This window comes from Aquila chrysaetos, chromosome 11 (genome assembly GCF_900496995.4).
Source record: "Aquila chrysaetos chrysaetos chromosome 11, bAquChr1.4, whole genome shotgun sequence".
Classification (NCBI taxonomy): Eukaryota; Metazoa; Chordata; class Aves; order Accipitriformes; family Accipitridae; genus Aquila; species Aquila chrysaetos.
The window spans coordinates 18,027,646-18,044,997 of NC_044014.1; the positions used below are offsets into that span (position 1 = coordinate 18,027,646).

General features: G+C 40.1%; 1 protein-coding gene across 3 annotated transcripts; it reads right to left on the bottom strand.

Moving 5' to 3' along the window:
- Positions 1 to 1,118: 1,118 nt before the first annotated feature.
- On the bottom strand, positions 1,119 to 11,624 carry ZNF518A (zinc finger protein 518A). 3 transcript variants are annotated; one of them, XM_030029764.2, is made up of 3 exons: positions 11,449 to 11,624; positions 9,268 to 9,391; positions 1,119 to 6,806 (listed from the first exon to the last, which is right to left on the bottom strand). In XM_030029764.2, the coding sequence occupies exon 3, from the start codon at positions 6,686 to 6,688 to the stop codon at positions 2,033 to 2,035; it is 4,656 nt and encodes a 1,551-aa protein (XP_029885624.1). In that variant the 5' UTR covers positions 6,689 to 6,806; positions 9,268 to 9,391; positions 11,449 to 11,624; the 3' UTR covers positions 1,119 to 2,032. The 3 variants fall into 3 exon arrangements, with proteins under 3 accessions (XP_029885624.1, XP_029885625.1, XP_029885626.1); XM_030029765.2 differs by lacking the exon at positions 11,449 to 11,624 and adding an exon at positions 10,635 to 11,035; XM_030029766.2 differs by lacking the exon at positions 11,449 to 11,624 and adding an exon at positions 10,518 to 10,538.
- Positions 11,625 to 17,352: the final 5,728 nt, after the last annotated feature.

Genomic DNA, 17,352 nt, shown 5'->3' on the forward strand with positions numbered 1-17,352 from the left:
CTTCCTCACCACTACACTAGTCTTCTTCAAAGTTCCCAGCCAAATTAATGTCAGAGCTCAAGCCCATTGTGCAGCACAAAATGATCCAATTTTGATACAGAGCACACACCAACTGTATATTAATTCACCCAAACTATGCTGCCTTGACTGTCTTGGGTACTTCAGTTGACTCCCATAAATAACTCACCAGCTACAAGGCTAGTGTGCATCTTCCTGCCAACAGACACAGTAAGAAAGAAAAACATATCTAGCTACTGAAGTAATTTTTTTAAAAATCATTTTCATTATAACACTTTTTAAAACATAAGTCAAATTCTGTTACTGGTGACATCCCTGTGACATCCGTGAAAGACTTCCAATTGTTTCATTGGTAGCAAGTCAAGCTTCACTTTCGCCTCATGGAAATAGTCAGAGAACTACCCCTGGGCTTGCATACAATCTAAAACCTCAGAGACTTAAATGCCCCAGACCTCTCCAAGTCCAGCACTCAATTTTGACAGTTTTTCCATCAATACTTTGGGAAGCTGACTTACACACCTAAGATGTAATCTTCCAGTACTTGGGCTAAAGGTGCCATATGGTAAAGGCACTACCACTTAAGACTGGATCTAGCCTCCAGGTTCATTAAGACTCTGGAGGACAAAGCCTCTAAACATAGTAATTACTGTGGATAATAGGGACTTTCATTTGTATACTCTCAGTCACTATGGATAAGATACGGTCTTTTGTTTACATACCCTCACATAAACATTAAGAAATGTGAAGCATATCCTCCCTTCACTGTTATCCTTAAAACTGTAAGTAGGAAGCAAGCAGGCTCCTAGGAATATTACCCTACTGGCTGATAAAATGACGGGCAAGCAACTCAAGCCTTGGTTTTGCCAAACCCCATGTACCCTAAAAGGCAGTTCATCTGAATAACCAATGGTAGAAAATACTATCTAGTCATTATGGGGACAAATTACATCCACCTGGAAAAAAACTATAATGCAGTTACAGGCCTGAAATGGTGCTTTGCACTTCACCATATCCTGGCCTTCCTATAGGGTTTGTGGCAGTCATACTATAAAAAAAAACAGAAATATTTTCTATAAATGCTCACAGTCATATTCTGTAAATACAAGTTATAGCAAATTTAATAGTGACAGAGTCAATACAGATTAGGAATGTTCACCATTCTTAAACATCATATACATTATGAATATATATACTGTGTATTTTCAACTGATTCCATTCTCAGGCTCACCGTATTAACACAATCGTAACATGTTTTATTAATTTATATGAAAAATACTTCACTAAGAAAGTAGACAAACTGCACAGAAATAGTACAAGTGTCATGTGCATAGCAATATAGCTTAAAGCATTCACATATGGCTTTGTTTAAATGAAACTACTGGGGAAATGGCCCTATATGGACCTATGGTTACACAGTTGACATAATGTAAACTGCTTCACATCTTTTAGGCACTTGCTAACAATAGTGTTCAATCCCTGAAAAACAAAATCAAGAGCTAACAAGTGAAAATAACAAAAATCTCAGGATAACAGCTGTGTGTAGTTGAAAACGTTTTAAAAATTGCTTTTAGTAGTGCATGCACAGAACTGAAAAATAGGGAGGGGGGGTAATTTCTGTGCAAGAATTATACCAAATAATTGAAAAGTATAAAAATATTTACAGGTTTAGGTTTTCTTACGTATGTACAGAACAAAAGCCCTGAAGACTCATTCTATTGAATAAAAATATAGGACATGATAGTAGTAACAAAAAATAATATATATTTTTATGGAATTGTATTTGCAGTTAGTTACAAGTTATCTAAACCATAAAGCTCCTTGATCTATCTCAAAGCTTGATGGCAATAGAGAATCTGCTCTTCGCTTTAAAACACAAGCACTTTGCATCATTTTTAAACTTCAGTTACAATACTGAAATACAAAACAAAATTACTTGTGTATCCTAATTAAATTGATTCTCTTTTTAAAAAACTGTAATGTATGATATTTAAGTTATTTTCTTCACTGGTCATCATTACGTTAATGAATTCCAATCTCGAGTAGCCTCCATCAGATGCCTCTGTCCATGTCCTACCCAATTATCCTGATTGTCAAATATTCTACCGCAAAACCAGCAGCTAAACTTAGCTTTCAAGGTATTATCAGAGGTAGTTTTCACAATCTGGTAATTGTTTTTGCTAGTCTTTTTCAGTGTCAATTTTAAGACAAATCTTTCTTTTACAGGGCTAATAGGTTTTATTGTCCTGTGCCTCTTCTGAGAAAGATCATCAGTAGTTATGTCGAAAGGATGGCAGAAGGCTGGCTGCAGAAGTGCTTCGATAGTTCTCTTTGACAATGAAACCTTAAGAACATGTCCCTTAAATTTAGCAATGGTTTTCATTACATTTACAACTTCTGGAACATCTGCATCAGGATGGTTAAGCACAACAACTGGCTGATTTCTCCGAGGGCATTTTACAAGCTGTTTAGAATTAAAAGGAAGTAATTTCAAAGTCCTCACAGTTTCTTTTGATGCCCTTGGTTTGTAAGGGCCACCTGATTCATTAACAACTTCAGCTTGATTCTTTTCCTTACACTTTCTGTGCAACATTACTTTCTTTCTTGGAGGTTCTGGGCAATTATCCTTACTTTTCCGTTTGAAATTCTTGTTTCTTTGCACACCCACAGTTTCTGAACTTTTAGACCCAGTTTGTTTTAAACGACGTTTTACTTTCGTGGTTCTGTTTCGGGTGCTCCATGTGGACTTCTGACTACCAAAGTTATTCCTGTTGTTCGCAGTTATTACTTTCATACTCTCAATAGAACCTTTTTGCAACTGTGTCCCTGCAGACTTAGTAGAATAAACAGGTTCTACAGAAGGAACACAACATGCTGGATTAGAGCTTGCCAAAGAGGCATTTGCTGGCATTAACTTACCTGGTAAGATTAAGGCATCATTAGAAGTAAGATTAGTTTGTTTCTGTGCTAGTGCAGGAGTAAGGGACTGCAAGTTTTCCAACTGTAGTGAGCGCACTGAGTTGCTTACTGACTGAGTGGTATCAGCCAGCGTATCTGAAGTAGAAGTCTTAATTTTCAGCAAAAGCTTTTGTTGCATGGCTCCAGTTTTCTTTGGTTGACAATTTTGATAATGAGCATTATCCTGAAAAACACTATGTTTATGAACTGCAGGCTTGTTTGGTGTCATACATTTCAGAAAAACTGCCTGCTGTCCATCAGGCAAAAGTGCATAAACATGTCGTTTCTGTTTAGTTTCCTGTTGGTTTACTGACTCCAAGGAACCAAAGACAGCATCCTGATGCTCTGATAACACCTTCACAGAAGAAATTCCATTCACAGATGACTCCGATGAGTTTGTAATTACAAGAGGACCTTTGAATGGCATGCTATTCAATGAGTCATTTGCTGTACTGCATGCTCTGCTATTACAGGAACTTCTTACGCTTCTGAAACTGTCGTTTTTCCCCTCCACTTTTGAAGCTGGTATGGTTATTTTACCATATTCTTTAGATGCAACTCTCCCTAAAACCTGAGAACTATCACTAGGGACATTTGCAACTGTTCCAATTGCCCTGCTAAAAGTCAAAATCATTCCAGGTCCTTTATTTAAAACAAAAGATGCAGGTACACCTTTAGTCACATGCCCATCTGACGAACTGGTTGACGGAAGAGATTTTCCTGAAACCACCTGTAGTCTGGGCTGGTTAGCAAGGTGCAAAGGAACAAAAAATCCTGATGGAGGGGACTGAACTAAAAGGGTTTTCTTCTGTTCCTGAAGAACTGGCGAAAAGCTGCTAGGATTTGGGGTTATAGACAGTAGTTTATCTTTTACTAACTGCTGTGTTATGATTGCATCTGAATGAGTTTTTAGCAACGTACCAACACCCGGAGTTCTGGATAATTTATCCATTCCCTGTGAATCAAATGATGTCCTGGGTGTCTGCCTTTCTCTCCCACAACGTGTACCTTCATTTGCGCTACATCTTGCGTTCAACTCTCTTTTATATAAATGAAAGTCTACCTTAGAAGGAGGCCTCTGAAAACCACATGCAGTTGCAGAGCTTTTTAAATGTGTAAAAGCTTTATTCCCTGTCTCATGACCAGAAAGCAGCTTGTCAGAGTGAAGTTTTATGCAGTTATTCGACTTGCTGTGGGATTCGTGCTGAGCAGTTGCTTTCACTTTTAACACATCTTGCAGTAACTGGTTTATTTCAGGTGATAAATAATTAGCTGCCTGTTCACTCTGCAATGAGAAAACAGATGTGATTTTAGGCATTAAGACCGAGTTAACGCAATCAGAGGCATTTTCTTGGAATTTCTCAGCTACGTTCTCAAAGCCTTGATGTATGTTAGCATCCAAATACTGCTGACCATTATGCTGGTCCTCCGTAAAACACTCGCTACCAACAACACGTTTAGATTGGCTTTTAGAAGACACAGAGTTATTTTTAGTGTTTACATGTCCATAAGTTTTATTAATATTTGATTGGGCCGATATAACTTTCTCTGGTTTTAAGCCTTTCATCAACTCTGAATACGAAGATGCAGATTCACTTCTCCTACTGTTTTGAAAAGAAACGGTTTTGCTAGATATAAATTCTTTGTATCTGTCATCTGTTGACATCCAAATGCTACATGGGTTATCCGAAGTGTCCATTTTGGAATAGTTGTGGAAAGACAGCAACCCTTCATTAGAAGAATCCACTGAAGTTGAATAATAGAGATTATTAGTTCCATTACTATTATTCAGGCCACCATTTTGTATTTTCAGTTCAGGAAAGAAGGGCATTTTCATAGGGTCATAGTGAAGCGTATTTGTAATAGTGGGTGGTAATACCTGAGGATGACTTGGAGGACTATAGCTTCCCCATGAGATACTACTTCGAGTTCCAACTTTTGTCACCTCATCACATGGAGGTACAGCTGAGCCCAACTTCATTGGCAAATAATTCGAACTTTTTCCTACAGCTACATTAGAAGGTGCTACAGTTTGAGAAACACTTCTACCATAAAATAAGGAGTTATTTTGTTTTTCCACTTTTGTTTTTCCTGAATGAGGAGCAGAACAAGAAAATGGAGGGGAGGTTAATGGGTGAACAGAATTGTTCTTTAAGGTGGACTGATCAGTTACACATGGTATAGCACCTGAAGACAAGCCACAGGGATCAGCAGTCTGTAGCAAAGGAGTTGTAGAACCATCTTTAATAGGATCAGCTTTCTGACCCAACAAATGTACGTTTTGCTTACTTGTAGGCAACAATTTTATCACAATATGTTGTTTTCCATCTACCATTTTAAATCCCATAAATTTAGCACTGTAATTTGCTGGAACAGATATTTTATTGTTTTTGACCATCAATACCGTTGGCCCATGAACAGCATTTTTCAATAATCCCAGGCCATAACTTGTTCCATCATCTGCTTTATTGTATTGTGCAGTAGTAGCAGAGAGCATTCCACCCATGAAATTATGCTTTTCTGTATATATAACTTGATCTGTTTCTTCATTTGCTTCCACATCTCTCATACACTGGTTCAGCTCCTCAGCTTTTGTTTGAATCTTATTCACACTTCTTAGCACTTGTGCATTTTTTTCTCCAGTTTTGTCGCTTCCACTGCTTATTTTTTTCCGTCTCCAGAGAGCTTTTTTCGATGCTCCCATTTTATACCTTCTTAACACAAGCTTCAGTCCTGCTGGAGTCTTCACTATACTTTTTTCACATTTCTCCTTTTCCAGTTTTTCTTTTGCATATAAGTGGTCTCTATGCAAAGCTATGATGTGTTTTAAAAGATAATCTTTCCGTGGTGTGCTGTAACTGCAGTAATGACAACCAAAAGGAAACATACTGGTATGAACAAGAATATGTTTCTGGAACTCCTCTTTTGTAAAGCTTATGTGATGGCATTTTCCACATTTGTATGGAACCTCATTATGTCTATGAATGTGCTGAACAAATGTGCCCACATCCTGGGTAGAAAACCCACATTTTTCACATTGAAAGTGACCATTTATACAATGCTTTGATGTGAAGTGTTTTGTCAAATCCAACAAAGTGTACATATGTTCATCATTACAGAGCTCACATTTTACTAAAGTGCTACGATGGGTGCGTCTATGCTGTTTAAATGACTGAAAGTCATTAGCCGAGAAGTTACACATCTCACAAGGATACAAAGGCAACTCGCCATAGTGTAACAGCTGAAAATGTTTCTGTAGATCATTTGGGCTGTATCTAATGTTATCTTTGCACTTGGTACAAGTGAAATTCAGTATCTTTGCTGTAGTTTTCAACCCTTCTTCAAATTGCACTTCTGATTTATTTTGCAAGTGGCTTCCCTCTGAACAATTGGGATTGCTTCTGTTTATTTTCTCTAGACTTAAGGACTTCCTTGCAGTTTGCTGTTTACACTGAAAGAGTTTTCTAAATCTATCAACTTCATGTTTCATTAGTACTTCATTTGGAATGTTCACCTTGGGTAAATCAATTTTCACATTTTTTAGTTCGTACAAGACATTGACATCTAAAATTGCTGGTTGAGTCATCATACTTAAAGGATCATTCACCAGTGCTTTTCCCAAAGTAGTATCTGTAGAAAAATTCTTTGCAGCATTGTGTTTTAACAAATTAATTTGCTTTTTATCAGAAAAAAACTGTTCCTTTTCAGATGGCATGATTTTAGGTTTTCCTTTTCTTTAAGTGAATTCTTGAGATTAGTCTTAGTTCCTGCAGCAAACAAGACTACTGCACCGAGTTATTCTCAAGGTTCTAGAACTTCCCCATTTTATTCTCCTGAAATTAGAAAACAAAGTAAATATTACTTTTTAAACTAATGCAATCAGGACACCCATTACAATTCATTAATAAATAAATGCCAATCTTGGAAGTTGTTGATTTCTATAATAGCATTTGAGAGAAAAAAGATGAGGGAAAAAAAATTAGACATTATATCGTAACCTTTTCTTGTTTGTTTGTGTTTGGGGGGGGGGGTTGGTGGTTTGTTGTTTGGGGGTTTTTTCCCACAAAATGTACATAATTCTTGAAAAATAAACTTTAAAGAACAACACATACTGAAAAATAAAAACATTGAAATTCCATGCCATTAAAATTTGGTTTTCTCCCACCAGGACAGTCTGTAAGCATGAGAAATCCCAAGAGCTGCTTTTTTAAGATGAAGCTAGCATTTATTACTTATTCAGGATTTCAAGCAAATATAAACACAGTGGCTCCTCTGTGACATGGATCACCAGCTGAACCTAGCTGAAGTACTAAAAACAAGTCAAATTCAGCAGGAGTTGATACTTTTGTTACTCAAGTCTGCTACTCTATTGGTAGCTAACTATCGTGCTTAAAAAGAAAAGAAAAAAACCAAAATCAAAACCTGACAAAAGATCTACTTCACTAATGGAGACATTACCCTTATCAACACCAAAAAACCCACCACACTCCTCTACAATGAATTTTTCACATGCCTACCTTCAGTATCACGCAAGTCTGAAGTAGTCGACAAATATAAGTTACCTCTGTTTTCTCACCATATGTTCCTGGGTATAGGTTAATCTTTTCAGAGCAAGTGCATGACTGACAACAGTACTCCTCTATAGATTAAGAGGCTGAAACAGGTATGGTCAGCATCATTGTCTTGCTACAGACTTAATATCAGTGTTTCTATAACAGGCTGCACTGACAATTTATAGCAGCTCAAGTCTATGCTGAAACAACACTCCCACATGTCAGCATAAAATCAACAGAAATGGAATAGCAGCGAAAATAACTTGAATTTTGAAAAGTGAAACTGAAAATGAAGAACTTTCTTCACTACTCTATAACACTTTTTACTAAAAACTTTTCTGTAGTAGAAGTCACAGCATCACTTTCTTCTTTACTAGCAAAAGTTAGTGAAGTGTTAGCTGAAATCTGATCAGCACCTCTCTCTCCACTGTTCTCCTGCCCACCCTGAAGCAACAGACTTGGAACTCATTACATCATCCTCCTTATTCACATTCAAACTGAAAGAATGATCACATCCCCTCCCTCATTGTGATGAAGTTCAAGAGCTGCTTCTAGAGCTCCAGGCCATCATAAGCATCACCACTGTCTTCCAAATATTTTCCTATAGTCCTGTGAGAAGGAAGTATCTAGCATCAGACATGTAAATACCTGACAAAGAAAACGGAGACTGAAAAATTTTCAAGGCCATGTTCGCGTATCACATAGCAAGAAAAGCTTTTTTTTTTTTTTTAAAAGCATATGCTTTATTTCATTCCTTTGGAAAAGATATTAGCATTTCTGCACAATTCTTGACAATAATAAGCAAAACAGTCTTTGACATTTTATACAGACTACAATATCAAATAAATTCAGTTAACTGTGTTCTTCAGCTATGAGACCTGCAAGATTTCAACTGTACATTTGACATTCAAAAAAACCAAAAAAAACCTACAGATCACAGACATGTGCGCACACACACTCCCTCCTTGGGAGTCTTTCCAAACTAAAACACTTTACGTACGGGATTTTTATTTTTAAACTCAGTGATACATTTCCCATCTTCCACAGAGCAGATTAATACATGGGATATTACTCTACTTTGAGCCTTCAGAAGAGAACAACTCACCTACATTACACTCCATTTATACCAAAAGAGTACCGTATTATAACGCTTTCTCTTGTCAATGGTAAATCCCTTATTTGAACAGGAGCAAGCTGAACTCCCACATCAAGAATAAGTAACTAAAAATGACTTGGACTTGTTAGCCTGAAGAACTTTATTAATACACAGATGCAACACATAACGATCACAGGTTGCATGGTGCAATACATCATCCTGATGGTAGCTGCCTATCATTCAGATTAAAATGTTATACTGTCAAATACCAACAGCTGAAATATGTATGCAATTAACACTATAAAAATCCAAAGTGGGTAAAGTATGCTGCAGGGAACAAGCCTTAGGCTTTTAACACGGGGCCAACGCTGTCCTCAGTTGGGCAACATTTCACTAACTGGATAAAACATTTATGTTTGGCAAAGAGTCTCAGTTGGGGATATGCAAACCCGATTTGAAATCTCCTTTAACTAATCAACCACACAAATTACAATTTAACCTTGTTATTATTGGGTAGCATGTACTATTGACAAGCACCTGCAGAATGACAAATAAAAATATTTACTAGAAACAGCCAACTAGTAACCAAAAATAAAATCCCAGGGATCTTTAAATGTACATTACCAAACAAGAAGTCAGACTTACACATGAAGAAAAGACTTGAGTTCAATTCTTCAACAGCCTTTTTAACATTTTTCCACACACACAGAAGAGGTAAATATGTAAGACTCAGAAAAGGCCACAGTCAGGAGGAATACTGCAAAAAGGTCTGGAAACAAAAGAAAAGGTATTTTAAAAGGTGTAAATGCAAGCATAACTGAAGGAAGAAGCTGAAAAGCACAAATCCTTCGCAATTTTACATTATACACATTTTTAATACATTAAAGACAGAAAAACTGTAACTCTCTCCCAAATAACACCATCAAATACAATACAAATTCTAAATTAATGAGTGGGATTAAAAATCACTAGCAAACTCCTCCTAACAAGGCCTATTTTAACGTTAGCTTTGTCACTACATCTCAGGCATTTGTAACTGGTAACCATAAACATATGATAACTTAAAAATAAGGCATAAAGAAGTAACTGGTACCTCAGTCCATCAAATTTTAACTTGAACTCAACAGATGCTTATCTTTTCTTAAATAAAAATTGTAATAAATTCTACAGCAAAGACCTAATTATAATTTTCTAGAAAGTTTTGCAAAAGTCTGGAAGGGAAGTGGAATATTACATTCACAATATTTGAAACAAGTAAGTAGATTATAAAGCAAATATAATGAATACAAACCCTGAAAATACATAAGCATGCACCACAGTTAACTCCCATTAAAAAAAAAAAAAAAAGAAAAACACAAAACACCACACTAGGCACAAGCATAAGTAACCATTTGAGGCTCTAAGCCTCAATTTTCTTCCCCTAAAAATGATCCAATATGTCAGTATTTTGTTTACAAAAAGTACGCATGGAGAAAAAAAAAAGTTTTAGCTATATACTTTAATCTAGTGATAAATGACAGATAGGAGTAAGACACTCCTAAGTTAGGTACCTTTTACAGTTTTCCCATTTAGAACAAGTAACCATAAATGCAAAGTACATTTCCAGGCAGGTAGTATTTTCAAGATTTCTTTAAAAATTGTTTACACTCATTTAAATGTTACTAAAAACCAACCCTATGCTACCGTATTTTCCACACTTGGTCCCATCCTACGTACGTCTGCAAATTCAGAGTAGTGCCTTCGTCTCTACAAAGATCTGGGCACATGCAGGAACTTACAGAGCTAGATCTTCAGGAACCCACAGAGCTAGAGCTTCTGGCGGTGAGATACAATCTACCTGACACAGCGAAACGCCGCTTTTGTAAAAATAAAATATAAAATAAAAAAAAAATTACCAAATCACTCCCAAAGCTAACAAACACAAACGCAGACACCCATGCTCCGCAGCAAACTTGCCATTTACGAGAACAGCAGCTCAACGCTCCAGCGACACACGGCCACCGCTAACGTACCTGCAGACAACCACTTTCTCAGCCCGCTCTTGCGATGTCGGGGGGACGCTCCCCGTCCGCCTCCCCGCCGGGGGCTGCCGGCCCCGCCGTCAGCGAGCGGCGGTCCCACAGGGCGAGGAGCAGGGCCAGGGCGCGGGGCTGTCCCCCTCCCGTCCCCGGGACGAGGAGGCAGGGAAGAGCAGGGACAAAACACGAAGCGGTCGGTGACGCCGGACCGGCGGGGGAGCCCCCGGGGCAGCCGCCGCCGCCCCAGGGCCGCGCCGCGGGCTCCACCCGACCGCGGCGGCAGCGCCGCACGCTCCCCGAAATCGGGGTGGGGGCGAGGGGGGGCGAGCGGGGCGCGCCTCCCCCTCCTCAGCTCCTCCTCGGGACCCACCCGGCTCCCCGGGCAGCCCCGGCGGGCAGGGCCGCCCCCGCCCCACCGGGCCGCCCGCCGCGGGGCGACCGCACGGCCCCGGGGGGCGCCGCGCCGCCCGCGACGCCTCGCCCGGCCTCGCGTAGCCCGGCGGAGGGATACGGCGCCAAAAGCGGCTCCGACGCCGGCCACGAGGCATTCTCGCCCGCTCCCCGCCGCGGACCGGGCGCTGCCCGCGGGCCCCGGCCGCCCCGCCGCCAGCCCCGGCCGCCCCGCGGCCGGAGGGGGTGGGGGGCGCGCACTATTTAACGGCTCGGCCGTCCCACGGGGCGGCCTCCTGCCCTGCCGCGGGTCGCGCCTCCTGTCCGCTCCTCTCCGCCGCAGCCCGCGCCGGACCGCGCCCTCCCGCACCGCGCGGGGACCCCCCCCTTCCCCGGCCGGCGCCCCTCGCGGAGTTACCTCGCCGCTCTCCATAGCCCGGCGAGTCGCTGTTGGCGGCCATAACAGTTTCCATCCGGGGACTGTAGGGCTGCGAGGCCGACGGTGGGGGCGGCCGCGGCGGAGGGATACGCGTTCACCTGGGGAGACGGACGGCGGCCGACGAGGCCCAGGGCGGGGGAGTGCTCGGGTGGGGGGAGGGGTGGGGCGCCACCGCCCCGCAGGCGCGACGGGCGGCGGCCCCACGGGGCCGGCCCGCGGCGTGGGCGAGGCGGCGGCACCGGCAGCCCCCGCTGCCTTCCTCCTCCTCCTCCTCCTCCTCCTCCTCCTCCTCCTGCCGCGATGTGGCCGCGGGGGCTGGGGAGAAGCGCTATGCCGGGTCACCCGGCGGGAGTGCCGAGGCCTCCCGCACCCCTTCCCCGGGGCCGCCGCGGCCTCCCGCCGGCCGAGGGCTTACCGCCGGCGGGCCCCGCTGTGCGGCCCCGGTGGGCCTTGGCCACATGGCAGGGCCAGAGTTCCAGCCTGGCCGCACGGCCCATCGTTACCTTTCAATGGTTTTGTGCTTCCCTCCGGCCGAGGGTGTGCACGGTCCCGTGGCCTTTAATGGTGCTGGGCAGGGAGAGCTGGTGCCCTGTCATAAAACACCCAGAAGGAGAGGTCCTCGCCTAGGCTCTTCGTGGGCCACCCTTGACAAGGATGTGCTGGGCCGGGTAGACACAATGTGTAGGGGATATCTGTAGAGATGACAGCAAGGAAAGCTGTCAGAATATTACACGTGGATTAGATGGGTTGATGTGTTTTCATATGCTTAAAATAACACAAAAATCGCAGCTGAAAATCACAAATCACACGTTTGCCTTGTTAAAGACACAATATCATTGCTGCTTAGAAGAGGGATAAACTATGCTTGTTAGTAGGACCGTGCTCTTTACATTTGTGCTAAGGTTTAACGCATGTGGAAGATGACCAAAAGTAAGATCGCCAAAGAGTATGAAGGCACATGTGAAGTAGGAAATTCAGATGTACCATTGTTGTCCCAAAAGCAGGGTTTGGTACCTGGTGTGCAATAAGCCAGTCTGGCACACAGAGACGAGATATTTATTGAATTCATGTCTGCACAGAGATGGGTGCTAGGTGATAGTTCCACAAAGCTAGCACACCACACCAAAGAACTATAATGTATTTATTCTGTTACATGATTAGGAAAAATTCTCCTGAATTTACGGTCATTGGTTAGTAATCACCATCCCTTCTGTTGCTGGCTAGTTATATTTAAATTAGTCTTGCTTGCTATGTAAATTGGCATGCATGCTCCTTATAGGTTTGATGAGGCACGTCTTTCAGGTCTTGAATTGAGCTGGTGGTAACAATCTCCCCCTGCCGCCTTTACTTTTCCCCTAGTTCATGCTTCTTTGGCAATCATCCGGCTTTCCACGCCTTCTGGGGCAGGATGTTTCCTTTTTATCAGTCTTTAGTTCCTCTTCAAGGGTACAGCCGTTAGCAAAGCATGCATCGTTTATACAAAGTAACCAGGCCTACACAACAAAGCTACTGATTAATGGTCATCCTAAATCAAGCAGTGTCACTATGACCTAGGCATTAACCGACATACAGCTTTACTTAGTCTACATTTTTGCTAAAATCGGATTGCAGAATCATATTGTACAACTATTCAGATGACTATTCAGCAGCATTTCCACATAAAATACTCTTGATGCTAAACTATATAAATTTATTACCCAGACTACACCATGGCCAAAAAAGGGCAAGCGCCCATGGCAGAAATAGACTGTAAAGGTGAATTGTGAATGAAGAGGTCTTTGAAAAAGAAAGCTTCTCTCCACTTATGAAATAGCATTCAAAAATCCAAAGCAAAGAGGAGGAAGTTTTAGGTTCTCAAAGGAAAAAGCTTAAACTAACTCATGAGCAATTTAACTGAGCAATTCAGCTAAATTTTTCTCTAGAAACCTTGTCACATCTTACTAGTTGCAACAAAGTTTAAAAAATACACTTTTTACTCATGATTAAATTTGAGGACAAGGAGGAATGTTGCTGTCTTTGTGTATGTGCATGTAATAAGGATCCATTAAACATGCACATATTTTTAATTCCTCATTCAAACTGACATCACTTATTTCCCTTGTGTCCTGGACTGTAAAAGAAAATGAATAGAAGCCATTTCGGGTGGGTCTTTTGGCCCTGAAGAATATCTTCAGGAATAGAATTATATCACTGATGGTTCTACTACACCCAAATGAAACAATCTGTGCCAAAAGCAAGCAGAGAAATATGCTGGTTTGCATGCAAATCTTCAAATTCTTCTTCTGGCTTCTAATTCATTGCATTTTTCTAAATGGTCACAAGTGGAGATTGTGTACAATATGTACCCATAGTGTTTTGGAGGACCTGAAAACTAACTACAACTGAAGAAAAAAAATAGAAACAGCATAGTTCTGGCTGCAGCCCTAAAGTCAGAAAAGATAACAGAAAAGAATTATCCATGAAAATCATCAGTCTAACAAGCAGGTACAGTATCAAATTTGTGTTAGAATGCTAGCATTCCTAATCTGAAATTAAAATCTATATCATATTGTCAACTATTCATCCCAACAAATTCACATATAAAGATAGAAACAAATATTTTATCTGTATTTTATCATTTCATAATTCAAATTTAGAACACACATGCATGTCAAGCACAAGAGAGGAAAAGAAAAACTGTGAGATAACACCAACAAGAGAAAGAAGGAAGAAAGGCTAACATCTAATTTATCATATACATTGAGATACTTTGTAGCACAGGAGGAATCCAAAAAGATGACATCAAAACACACGATTCTAACAATAAATGCATTTTGGGATTAAGGTTTGTATAGGAATATATGGAAAAAAGAAAGGTGGCAATCCGATGAAAAATGACAACAATGGGCAAACCCACCAAAAAGATTGACGTTGTATAGTAGCTTCTCCCAAAATTCATGAAAGAGTTCTTTAGTTATGAGAGTCAGGATCTGCAAAAATGTTCCCCAAAATTTCTAAGTAATAGTCTACGACCTTCCCATTTTGAATGAGGACTAGGAACCCCTTATAAACTATGACATGAGAGGCTGCCTCAAAGATCTTTTTGAATCCACGCGCTCACCACTGAAGAGAGGACCAATGAATTGAACAACCACCATCCTACTGTGCTCAGAGTAGAAACTAGACTGAAAGCCATCAAGGAAACCCAAGTAAGACCAAAGTCTTCTCACGTGACTCAGAAGCGAGTGCACAGAACTGGAGAGCACACTTGTTTACTGAGTATCCTGATGCTGGCAGTTGAACCTCATGTGCCATCAGGCATGAATTGTGACAGAGCGCATGAATGCAAACTTAGATATTTTTAAGTACTTTTATGTCATCCGTAGAATATGATTTCTTTAAAGCAGCATCACACACAGTTCTATTTCAAGGATCAATGAATGCTGCGTGAAGACTAGAATATCTTTGTTTTCTTTTTCCTGAAGACAGAGATCATACATGATGCATCTGGATAGGCACAATATGTACACATCACTGTTAAATTCCCAAATTCTTAATTTTTAAGGACTGAATCCACATAATACTCCAGTCTTTCATTCTTTTTCAGAAGATAAATTGAATTTGGTGCACTTTATATGTGAGATCTGTGAAAAGATGTTCAACCACAAGACAGTCTATGTTCTGTGAAACATGAAATATGCCACAGCAGTTTTTACTTTTCACCCCCAAAAATTGCTCTGACATCTGCAGTCAGTTTTTTTTTCCTGAGCATTGGCTATTGTCTCCAGAAATATATGTAAGCTGTGTCGTATTTTGGAAGCTTTAAAAGTATTTGTACTGTCCCAGTGTGCATTACATCACATTATTCTGGGCATCTGAAATAGCAAACAATGACGGGACTTCCCATTACATATGTCATTAGCGTTAGTCTGTTATAAACTGTTAGGGCAATTAAGTGCAAATAAGTAGCCTTCATAATGTGATTTGTATTATTGTTGCTATTAGTTCTGTATACGTGATGTTTTAAAATTGAAAACTCAATGCTTTTCTCAAATACATGGGTGTCTCACAAACACCGGGAGTACTGCATCCCTGGTTTCATTTAGATATCCAGCTTATTTATGGATAGTGGCATGGACTGGATCGATTTATTGCATAATCTGCTGGACTGTCAAAAATTACTTATCTCAGAAATGAATGCACACCAAATAATTGGGACTGACTTGAGGATTTCCTCAGAAATACTCAAAAAAAAAAAAAAAAAGATAATTCAATTTTCAAAAGTCTATGCTAAGGCAAATACCAAGCACGGATGACCAAATGAAGCTGAGGAACTCTTCATTTTTTAAAGAAAACCACTTCTTTTTAATGTGAAGTTGCTCATGCATTTGCCTGAAGTCACTGAATTCAGCCACAGATGTGAAAGAGCTCCTTTCTGAGTTAGAAACAATAATGAAGTGTTACTGCTAGTGTGTTCCATATTTGAATTACAAAGTGGAAATGCCTGGCTGAAAGTGAAAACATTATTTCAGTTAGGTTTTCACACTTGTGGGTTATTCACATTTGTTGCTATGTGTAGGAAAAATAGCCAAATCTCAAAAAGTTCTTTGATCTATGACAACTTTTAGTCTTGGTTCTCTTCCATTTTTTGGTCAATCTAATATGAAGTTAAGTTAGTTTCTCTTTCTACAGGTGTTACCAATGTTGTAGTTGTTTTCATTTGAACTTTTGTTCCTGCAGTTTTAACAATTATGGTTTAGATAGCTCCAAGACTGATTGGCACTGTGAAATCCACAAAGAAAGCTAAATTATTGACTTCTTTCACTATTGCAATATTACTGTATAAGTGCAGGTAAAGACATAGCGAGACTTCAGTGATGTTCTGATATTAATAATGATACCATTAGGTGTCAGCATTAATACTTCTATGTTTATAAGATAATATATAGTGAAAAGGAAGCCTTACCATTATGCTTTCCTACTGTTTTAACTAATGCAACAAATCCAGGCTATTTACCATAAAAATTACACAGTCAAAATTAAGGTATTTATTTTACCTCACTGGCAGTGATGTATAGGCAACCAGACATTGTGAAATACCTTGATCATTAAAGCCAATAATCTAGCATATCAGGAAATGGTTTCTCATTAAAAGGCAATTATCTTATTTTCACAGTGTCCTGATGTTTTATCTTAGAGAAAGAAACATGGCACTTCTCTTACAGTCATGAAGCAGCTCATTCATATAAGCATTGTTTCAAGTACACTGTACTTTGTGAAAGAAATGAACTCTCCCTAGCTAACATATTATTTATTTTAGTGACAAGTACAATTTGGAGCTTTTTGTAAGCATGGAAATGCTAGATTTGAAAAATGAACTCAAAAGGCCCCACCAAAAAGCTTTTATGTAAGAATACATCAGTGAAAAAGAGTAACACAGAAAGTCAAGTTAGCATCTTTAATGAGTGAACTGATATGGAACAGAATAGAATAGATGTATTTTCTTTGAACCCTCCATTTATACTTCGCTGTTTATCTGTAAGATCACACTTTCTATTCACAGGTCATTACAAGGATTTGAAACAACCATCTAGCAGTAAGATTACTTGACTCAGGCTTTCTGTTGGTGTCACAACAGATCTTTCTTAACTCCCGTGAACCAGATATTCTTAAAAGAAATAGCAGAGGCATCTCAATTCTTTTTTGCTTTTAGTTCAAAGACTGTCCTCCTAGGCAGTTTGCTTACCAAGGCTAAGTAAGGTCTGTCAATTCCTAAACATAATTTTCCTTCATCTAAGTATGTTTAGTCCCTGTTTCCTTCCTCCATGGACTTCCAGCCTCTGCTGCCTGTGATATTGCCCACCAAGTTGTACCACAAAGACAGACATATTTTTTTACATACTT

What these genes read in the sequence shown, in the direction of transcription:
- ZNF518A (XM_030029764.2), bottom strand. Translation starts at nt 6,688, where the DNA reads ATGCCATCTGAAAAGGAACAGTTTTTTTCTGATAAAAAGCAAATTAAT.